Source organism: Corvus brachyrhynchos, unplaced genomic scaffold (genome assembly GCF_000691975.1).
Source record: "Corvus brachyrhynchos isolate BGI_N302 unplaced genomic scaffold, ASM69197v1 scaffold46, whole genome shotgun sequence".
Taxonomy (NCBI): Eukaryota; Metazoa; Chordata; class Aves; order Passeriformes; family Corvidae; genus Corvus; species Corvus brachyrhynchos.
In genome coordinates this window covers 4,523,718-4,533,974 of record NW_008238838.1, presented here as the reverse complement: position 1 = coordinate 4,533,974, position 10,257 = coordinate 4,523,718, and the positions used below count along the sequence as shown (strand labels likewise).

Genomic DNA, 10,257 nt, shown 5'->3' with positions numbered 1-10,257 from the left:
TTTTTAAATGATACTGGCCTTTCTAGTGTGCATATATTGTGTATGCTGAAGACAAATCACAGGATGGTTTGGGCTGGAAGGAACCTTAAAAGATTATCTTGTTCCACTCCCTGCCATGGGCAGGGACACCTTCCACTATCCCAGGATGCTCCAACCTGGCCTTGGACACTTCCAGGGATCCAGGGGCAGCCACAGCTGCTCTGGGCACCCTGTGCCAGGGCCTCACCACCCTCCCAGGGAAGGATTCCTTCCCAGTATCTAATATATACTTATCCTCTTTGAGTTAAAGCCATTAAATGTTGATTTTTGATGTGCAATTGGAAGAAAGCTCCCTGCTTTCTTCCTGAGGGAACGGCTGGAGCTGGGTCAGGGAGGTTTAGGCTGGATTTCAGGGAAAGGTTCTTCCCCCAGAGGGTGCTGGGCACGGCCCCGAGGCTGCCAGAGCTCCAGGAGCGTTTGGACAGCGCTCTGAGGCACAGGGTGGGATTGTTGGGGTGTCTGTGCAGGGCCAGGGGCTGCACTGGATGATCCCTGTGGGTCCCAGCTCAGGATAGTCTGTGATTTTTTTTCCAGGGGATGGAGAAATATCTTTTTCATGAGCAAGTGTGGAAAACACCTCAATAGTTTTAAAACTCATTCCTCTTCTTTCCACCAGCCTTCTCCAGCTGGTCAATCCCTTTTGCCACATCAGAATTCTCCTTCCCTTATTTGCCCTGAGCGTGGACCTTGAGCACCAGGGATGTGAATGGAAATTCCCGCTCAGAGCAGTTAATCCCATCCCTATTTCATCTCCCCATGTTCCCAAGGCCCATTAAAACATAATGGTTTTGTTTACCCAGCCTCCAGTCATTCCTGGGAATGCTCCAACAGGCCAAACAGGAAGGTTGGGCTTTGCAGCTGTGACTCCTCATCCCGTGAGGTCCCTCTGGTGCTCCCCAGCCCTGGGAGTGGGGCCAGCGTTGGGCAGCAGGTACCAGTGGTGCTTTGGCTGTTGCACAACTGGAAACTCCTGTATCCCAAAGCCTGACTCAACTTCTTTGCTGCACTTCCCTGACAGCTCAGGAGGAGTCAGACACACATTTCATGGGAAGGCATTATATGAACGAGGGGTAGAATAGAGTAATGTGTATTTGGAGGGTTTGAGCAACACCCACAAGTGTTTATGTGCTTCAATTTTGTTCTGGCAGTTTGTCTTTTGCTTGTTTGAGAGATTATTGCACAGTGTGTGAGGGAAGATGTATGAAAGAAATACTGCTGAAAAAAAATCTTTATGGTCATAGATTCTTACTCTTTTGCATCCAAAAGATTTGGAGGTTTTGGTGCCAGTAAGGATGAAATGAAGTCTGCAGAAAGGAGAGCAAAGTGCTTTTCACACAGTTCCTCTGCAGAGAAAAATCTGTCAGGAGCAAGCAGCCCCATCAGGAAGCAGCTCTGCCCACTCGGGGCTGGGATGGTTACGGAGCAAAGCCGTGCTGGGTTGTGCTGACACTGCCACAGGCTCGACCTCCTGCTCACTTTGTCTTTCTGATCCCTTCTGTCCTGCTGTTCCCAGGACAGGATGCTGTTCCCGCTGCCCCTTCGTGCAGCCTGCAGCCTTCTGGCCTGGTTCTGCCTCTACAAGTGGTTCTGCCACCGCTACAGGCACCGCAACATCGAGTGGAGCTGCAGGCTGGTCACACTGACCCACGGCATCCTTGCCACCTGTCTGTCTGCGTACATTGGCTTCATCGATGGCCCCTGGCCCCTGAGTCACCCAGGTGAGTGAGGAAATCGGTGATCCCACCTCCCCCAGGGGTTCTCCTACACCTCAGTCCCCAGCCTGCTTGAGGGATGATGGTTGCAGTGATATCTGAGCCGCTTTGTGGTGGAAAGCCCCAGAGGAATGGAGAGCCTGGCACTGCCTTTGCTGGTGTAATGCCCCTCCCCAGCTGCACTTTGGCAGAGCGTGTGACCTTTTGTGCGGCCATTACGTGTGTGCAGCTGCTGGGCTAACAACTGTGGTATTGTGACTTGGGGGACTTCTGTGGCTGAGCTGTCACCAGTGCGAGCCAACACCAGCCTGCCAGCGCTGCAGGTGAATACCCCTTCCCCGTCTCACATCCCGCTCAGTGCCCCCACGCTTTAAAGCTCTGTTTTTCTGTTTCAGGGACACCCAACACAACCCTTCAGGTGCACGGGCTGTGCCTTAGCTTGGGCTACTTCATCTTCGACCTGTGTTGGTGTGTGTACTTCCAGACGGAGGGTGCCCTGATGCTGGCCCACCACCTGGTGAGCATCGTGGGCATCACCGCCTCCTTGGCCCTGGGCGAGTCGGCCGCGGACGTCAACGCCGTCATCTTCGGCAGCGAGATCACCAACCCGCTGCTGCAGGCCCGCTGGTTCCTCAAGGAGCTGGGCCGCTACCACACCTTCACGGGGGACGTGGTGGATTTCCTCTTCGTGGTGCTCTTCACCGGCGTGCGCATCGGGGTGGGCGCCTGGCTGATGTACTGCGAGCTGGCCTCGCCCAGGCCCCGCTGGTACATCAAGCTGGGCGGGGTCATCATGTACGTGGTGTCCTGGGCGTTCATGGTCAGCATCTGCCGCTTCGCCCGGAGGAAGAGCATGAGGAAGTACCAGGCCTGGAGGAGCCGCAGGAGCCACGAGCTGGGCTTGAAAACCAATGGGCACCTCAAAAGCCACTGAGTGGATGCTGAGCAAAGACTTCCTTGAGTTCACGGGCTGGCAAGGAGGGGGATCATGCCTGAAATGCCACTGTCGGGAGAGGAGCCAACGCACGTTAGCAGTTCTGGAGCCAAATTTATCCCTGGCGTAACTCCACCGAAATTCATGGAGCTATGCCATGGATTCACTGGATCTGCAGTGTTTGGCCTGGCAGAGGCTGGCTCGGGGTGTACGTAAGCCCAGCCTGAACGATGAGTGAAAGAAGGGCTAATTTTATAGGCTAAACATGACTAGTCCAGCAGTGCAGGTGTAAATAGTGATGTCTGTAGCCAACTCCTTCAGGATCTTGGAAGAGAGGAGGAGGTAACACTAGGTCTCCATGTCCAGTGTCCTGTGCGGTCTAGGCAGCTAGAGTGACTCTTCATGCTGGTAGGAAGAAGCATGTTCTAGTGTTGCATCCAAGCTGGGATTCCTGGCTCTTCCACCATCTCGTTGTGTGGCCTTGGGCAAGTCACACAACTCTGACTCTGTGCCTAATTCCCCCTCTGTGACTTGGGGGTGATGGAGCCGATCCATCTGTTATGCACTTTCAGATTTTTACTTGAGAGGTGCTATATAATGCAAAGTGATGGTTGTTATCTGCACTTGGTTCATTATCCCTGTGTTTCCCTTGGGAGAAACGACTTTGGTGGTTGAGCTAGAGTGAGACTCTAGAAAAATCAGTATTTTAGGTAGGTTGTTGTTTCCTACCCTAACTCCTTTTAATAACTTATTTATTAACATATTGATAACTTATTTTTCTGTAGTGTCCAGAAGCTCTAATCAGCACTGGCGCCGTACAGGACTAGGTGCTCTGTGAACACACCCAAAGACACAACCCCAGAAGGGAAAGTTTTTCCTGATTTTTCCCTCTTCATCCTTGACTGTTAAAACTCCCCTACAAACACTGCTTTTAGATCCTTGGGTGACCAGCACACTCCATTTTGAGAAGCCCCATCAGGGCTTGCCAGTCAGGGGTTTTCTTGCTGATCAGCCAAGCCCTGATTTTGCCTGCAGAACCCCAAAATTCCCTCAGCTGTGCCCCAAATCCAAATTGGGATTTCTGGTTGCCCAGCTCCAGATCTGCCCAGTGGAAGCCACAGACTGACTTTGGCTCTCCTTCATCTGAATTGATGCTTTGACCCCTGGGCTCTGATTTCCCTCTGACTGGGTCTGAGTCACTTTTTAAAAGTGAACATTTAGAGGGTCGGAGAGATTTATTTTACAGCTTAGTAATTAAAGAAATGAGAGGCCCAGAATCCGGTCTTTTTTAAGCAAAAAAAAACCTGACTGGGAGAAAAAAAAAAGCATTACTTATCTTTATTCCCATTTGCAGGGAAAAACCATGCCCAGCTGGCAGCTTCTGGAGTTTATTTCACTGCATGTTCTTAAGCTGTTCCTTTGTTGTTGCTGTGATTTTGAGCATCTCCTTTGAGCCTCCAGTGCAGCTCAGGTACCCCTTCTGCTAGAGCCTTGCCTGCTGCAGCCAAAGACCTGAAGAACCCCCAAAAAACCCCTTCAGATGAGCAGAGCCAGCTGATGAGCTGGTCCTGGAAAGGAAACTTGACTCAATCAGCACAACCAAGCCTTGAAAGGAGACAAGAAGGGCTGGTTGGGGCTTGCTGGGTCTTTCTCCCAGCTCTGCTGCTCTGTTGAGCACATCCAGGAGCCTTTTTGCCTCAACTTAACCCACTTTGGGAAGTGGGCCCAGTCTAACCTACCTCGTGGGGTGTTTCCATTTAGCACCAAGCCACCTTTGATGAATTCTCGGTGGTTTGTGTCACGCTGTGCTGTACAAAAGTTGCTTTGAGTGAAGCACTTCCCCCTATGAGCCATCAGCAGTGCTTTGTCACCTGAATGTGGCACTTCCCAGCATCCCAAAAGCAGGAGTGGAGGTGTTTTGCAAAGGTGCTTAAGGGCAGGGTCAAAGGGAGTGAGCTGGACATGCAGGTGGAGATCAGCTGTGCTGCTGCTTCTTCACAGGGACCCCCAAGCTGAGGAAAAGGTGTCTGGTGGGTTCTCCCTGGTCAGGATTGCAAGGAATCTGGAGCCAAAAGATTCTCAACCACCAGCCTGAGCAGGGAATGAGGGCTTTCAGCAGCAAGTCCTGGAGAAATGGAGGTGAAAACAGGCTGGTCATTTCTGGTGAGCTGCTGATCTGCCCACCATGAAGAGTTTCCAAAGCAGCCCTGGTGGTTTGGGCTCTGACCTTTGCTGAGGGTTGGGGTGCAGCTTTAGGGGGTTACAGCCCTTCCCTGCCCAGGTGGATGAGGATGGCAGTGACTGCAGTATCTGTGAAGCACCTGTTTGAAGGTATTTTGAAATATAGTGGTTGAGTGGTCCCCTTTTCTGACCTGAGGGGAAACTTGGTTGGAAGAAGGAGAGCACTGCTCAGTTCTGAGGCTTTAGAAAGTAAACAAGAAAACAAAAGGGCAATTAGGAACGGCTTTATGAGGTAGAGCAAGGCCTCATAGCCCAGTGAGTGGGCTCCAGCATAGAATCACAGGCCCAGAATTACAAATTCCAAGCTGTGGAGCACAGGGTGGGACCTGTCCTCAGGCTAGTCCATAGTGGCTAGGGCAAACTGTGAGAGGAAACTGCAGAACTAGTGTGAAATAATAACTTGTGTCTGGATTACTGTGTAATAGCAACTAATGTTCCACCAGTCAATGGTGTAGATGCTTTGTATTATGTTTTATAAAAATAAAGATTATTTAATTATATGAGGAATTGGTTTTCTCTCTTTGGGTGCTGTTCTTAAGTCAAAGGTTGCACTTGATGGTTTTGGAGGGCTTTTCCAACCTAAAAGATTCAGTGACTCAATAGGATGGAGCAAAAATGTTCCCTTTGTTTTCCATGCCCTGGATGCCAAGGGAGATGGTTCTCCTGTGTTTCCACACTGCGAGCTCATCTCAATCATAAATTAATATTATTGCCTAGGAAAGCCCTGTGGTGGTGTGTTGGTAAACAGCCACTCTGCTTGCTGATGGCCAGAGATCCAGCATGCTAAAAGTCTTGGCTTCTATAAATAGTTAAGCCAATTTAGTTGTTTGCACGTAACCCTTAAGTCCAGCTTAAAATCCTCCAGGGGGCTGGGGAGCAGCTGCTGAGCAGTGCTGAGCTCTCTGGAGATGTTGTTCTGTTTACAGAGCCCAGCCTGGGGGTGGAGGGGTCTCAGGGCCTGCAAGAATTTGTGCTGGGACTTTGCTGAACCTCTGAGGTAGTTCCAGAAGCAGGGAAGAAAGTACAGCAGAGTTCTGAAGCTTTGCTTTAGAGCTGCAAGTGTCTCCCAGGTTTCGTGTCTTCAGGAATGACAAAATCTGGCATTGTCAGTGGTCAGATGTGCTTTGTCTGTAAAAAAGTGACATCTCCCTCTCTACACCCAATTAATTTCATTTTTTATCATCCTATTATTTCTTTACAGGCAACCCTGCTGCCTGTCTTTTGCTTCTCCTGCTGGCCCTGCAGTCGAGCTTTGTAAAATTAACCTCCTCTTTTAGTCGTCTGCCCTCTCTTTGGAGCTGAACTCCTTATTTGTACTTGAAAAAATTGCAATTTTTTAATAGTCAAGGCTTTATTCCCTTGCAGCAATAGTCCAGGCACTGATGTGAAAGCAGCATTTTAAGTCTTTGAAATGCTATTACATCGATACCACAGGGTCTGCCATGTCCGAAGAAATCAATGCCCTGTCTGCCTCAAGTTCCAGGAGCAGTTTGGCAGCGGGTAAGTTGGCAATATAAGGGATCTTTAGAAAATTATTTTAAGAAGGACTAGAACAGCTTGATGTACACGGAGAAAGCTTTTGTAAAGCAGTAACGGCAGCTTTTCAGCAGTGCTCGTGTTGTGTTGTGTCAGAAGGTTAAGAAAGATGTGTTCAGTGCCACAATCCTCAAATGTGAAGAGAAATTCTGTTCTCCATTTCTTCAGATTTTACCCTGGTGACAAGTACCTCTCTTTAATCAGAGGATGGAGAAAGAGAAGGAAATTCAGGGCACAATGTCCAGCAGCTTCATCTGTCCTTACAAAGGTTGCTGCTTTAATTCTGCTGATATGGAAAGAAAGCTTAGTGCTATAAAAATGCTGACTGCCTCGTGGATTATCCAGGTTTAGGGACTGTAATAAGCTGTCAGTGTAGAAGCTCTGATAGATTAGGCTCTCTGTGTCTCAAAATCAGCAAAGCATTGTGTCACAAGTGGCCTAAAAGCACAGACCAACCCTGGGTGCATTTCCAGGGTGCAGGACAAGTGGTAGGGAGAGAATCTGGTGCCCATTTTTAAGGTGTGAGATGCAAAAAGGCTTTGGAATTGCACAGAAATGTGGAGCACAGCACAAATTTGTTTGTGTTTTCTGGGATTAGGTCCTCTCTGTTTTTCAGGAGTCTCAAATTTCTAGGTGCCTTTGGGAAATGAACTTGGAATCGTTTCTCCTGTGCTTTTCCCCTCCAGCTGTGCAAGGTGTAAAGGTTTGGCTGTTGGCTTCCAAAAGCAGCAGAAAACCAGGAGCTGGCTGAGCATTTTATGGTGAGTGTAAACAACAGTTCAAAATACCGGGGCATTTTATCACTGGCTTTAAATTGATCACTTTTAAGGAGCAAAAGAGTCTGTATGCACTTGATTTTTGTGGTGGAGCTCAGTAAAACTCAGCTGATTATCCCATCTCAAACACAAACTGAAATTCTTCTGAAATTTATCCACACTTAAAATCTTAAGCATCACCTTTTGCTGATTTTTATCTCTGTTTATGCTGAGTCCACAGCGGTGCAAACCCCCTCGGAGCATTCCAGAGCTCCACGATCCTAAAGCGCTTGGAAATGCTCCTTTTTCCAAATTCCTCACCTTTTACCTGGCCGGGAGCTCAGGTTAGAGGAGCCATTCGAGGCTTTCCCAGCAGATGGCAACAGCTCCTCGGTGCGAGCCTGGGAAAGGGGGATTTGGCCAAAGGATCCTCGATAAACACTTCCTCTATGAATTTGATTTTACAGGAGCCCCTATAAGGCACCGCCAAGGATTTGACCTTTATTTTAAGGCAAAATAATAAGTTTTACTCCATAGGAATTAACCTTCTCCACTTCAGGGTCCTGCTTAGCTGTGCTCTGGACTGAAAAACAGATTGATGAGGTTAATTAGAGAAATTAGGTTTGGGTTGGAAAGGACCTTAAAGGTCATCTTGCTCCAACCCCCCACACCATGGGATGGTTCTGTGTGTAAATTCAGGTGAAGTAACAATTTCAGAGCTACAAAAGAAAAAAAAATCTATTTTAATTGGCACCATATAATTGCGTATTGATTTCCCCACCCCATATTTCAGGTTGTAAACCAGAATTATCATAAACAGGCATCTGTCTTAATCTAAGTATGCAGTCAGCTCCCACCAAAAAAAAAATCAGCATTTGCAGAAAAGAGAAGCAGTCACAGTTTCAGAATCTATGTCTTAGGATTTCCTCCAGCTAATTGTTCTCGTTATGTTGTCATGCACAATAAAATATAATTAAAGTAATAAAAAAGCATTGAGGCCTAATATGCAAATACTGGGCCTGCCATGAATCAGATCTCCCAGGAGCTTTCCCCTCTCCAGGCACAGTACTCGATGTTCCCAAAGTTAAAAGCAGGGAGGGATTTATTGCACAGAAGATGCAATAAAGAGATATATAATAAATAAATATAGCTATATGGAGGCATCCAGTCACTTCATCACCACTGATGACTGTATTGCACACAGCTGCAGAAGGAGAGGCAGACGTGGCTGCTTGTCTTGCACTCCCACACTTTTTTTTTTTTCCTCCCAAGCCTCTATTTTCCCCAAAAGGAAACCAAAAAAGGAAGTATAAGTGTCCCGCGTATATATGTGAAGTATCATGTAGAAAATGATTTCATCCCACGCTTCCCCTCTTTGCTCTGAACTTCACCAAAACAACAAATTCTTCAGACTCTCAGACAGTCTGCTGGCTTCCTGATCCACGCTCGCTTCGCTCCAAGCAGGAAAAAGCTCCGTGTTCCAGAGCGGCAGCGGCCTGGATGTAGCTTCAGGCAAGGTATGGTCCTGTGTGCCGAGCGAGGCATCTGCTCCCGAGTTTCCAGAGCCTGTTTTCCAGCCTCTTTCCAAGTCCAGTGTCCCAGCTTTGAATTACATCCCGGCAGGATTAATTAAAGGGAAGAAGCATGGTGTCCTAGATGATTTGGATTAGCTAATAAGGTTATTTTAGTCTGCTGGCATTCGGTAGGGAAGAGTGATGTTCCACAAGTTCCTTTGTGCAGAGGGGGCAGGAATTACTGGCAGTGGAGACATCCTGCTCTTCATTCCACATCTGTGCTGCTCACGAGCTTTAATTTCTGGAGCAGTAGCATGGAAGTTTCCTGAAGTTCTAAGACAGATATGTTATTTCCAGGTGTTGGGAACAAGTTGCTTGTAGTGCCAGGACAAGGGGGAATGGCTTCGCACTGACAGAGAGTAGGTTTAGGTGGGATATTAGGAAATAATTATTCTTTGTGAAGGTGCTGAGGCCCTGGCACAGGCTGCCCAGAGCAGCTGTGGCTGCCCCTGGATCCCTGGAAGTGTCCAAGGCCAGGTTGGAGCATCCTGGGATAGTGGAAGGTGTCCCTGCCCATGACAGAGGTTGGAACAAAATCATCTTTAAGGTCCCTTCCAACCCAAACCATTCTGGGATTCTGTGTAGATTCGAGACAGGCATTTCTCTCTTAGACTGTGTTGTACGTGGCATTAAGTGGCAGGGAGTTACAGCAAGGATGTGTCTGTGTTGAGGCTGCGGCTGAGGAGAGGGAAATCCACACCTGCTGAAATTTAAATGCCCAAATACCCTGTGTTGCTCATCTTTTCATACCAGAGGTTTTGAAGGGGAGCAGGAGCAGACCCTTGGTCTCAGTGTTTCCAGAACGTATGTGCAGGGAGGGATCAGTTCTTGGATTTGTGTTGACCTTAACCTGTGAGAAAAATTCCTGACGAAACGTGTGTGGGAGATGCAGGGAACGCGAGACTGGACAAGAGAGCCAGGAAAGGCCTGGGAGCAAACAGCGCAGCCGGGGACTGCCTGAGGCTCCGGCGCTGCACAGCTCCTGGCACTTCTAATCTTTTAATTCGCCGTTTATTTATTTTGTTTCTGCTGTAAGTTTCGTCGGTGTCACATTTTCCATGGAGATGCAGGGAGCGCCACATCGCCGGCGACACGGCAAAGCCGGGCGATGGATGGCTGGGGATGGGGAATGGAGACGGGAAAAAGGGAAACCTCTTCGGGTTAGGGATACAGGGTGAGGGAAAGCTCTTCGGCAGGGACACACGGTGAGAGAGGAGCGGCTGCGACCGAGCGGAGACGGCAAGAGAAGGAAACACCCCGCGGCTCTGGAAAAGGCTTCCCGAAGGGGAAAGGCCTCGGCAGGGACCGGGGGAAGGGCTGCGAGGGAGGAGGAGGAGGTGGGGGAAGAGAAGGAGGAGGGGGAGAAGGAGGAGGAAAAGGAGAAGGAGGAGAAAGAGGAGAAGGAGAAGGAGAAGGAGAAGGAGAAGGAGAAGGAGAAGGAGGAGGAGGAGGAGGAGGAGGAGAAG

The 10,257-nt window shown here is 48.9% G+C and overlaps 1 protein-coding gene across 1 annotated transcript; it reads left to right on the top strand.

Annotated features, from left to right (window-relative positions):
• Positions 1 to 512: 512 nt before the first annotated feature.
• LOC103618493 (transmembrane protein 136) lies at positions 513 to 5,433 on the top strand. Its single transcript, XM_008636911.2, has 2 exons — positions 513 to 1,757; positions 2,147 to 5,433. Exons 1-2 carry the CDS (start codon positions 1,559 to 1,561, stop codon positions 2,683 to 2,685), a joined length of 738 nt encoding a protein of 245 aa, XP_008635133.1. The 5' UTR covers positions 513 to 1,558; the 3' UTR covers positions 2,686 to 5,433.
• The last annotated feature ends 4,824 nt before the right edge of the window (positions 5,434 to 10,257 follow it).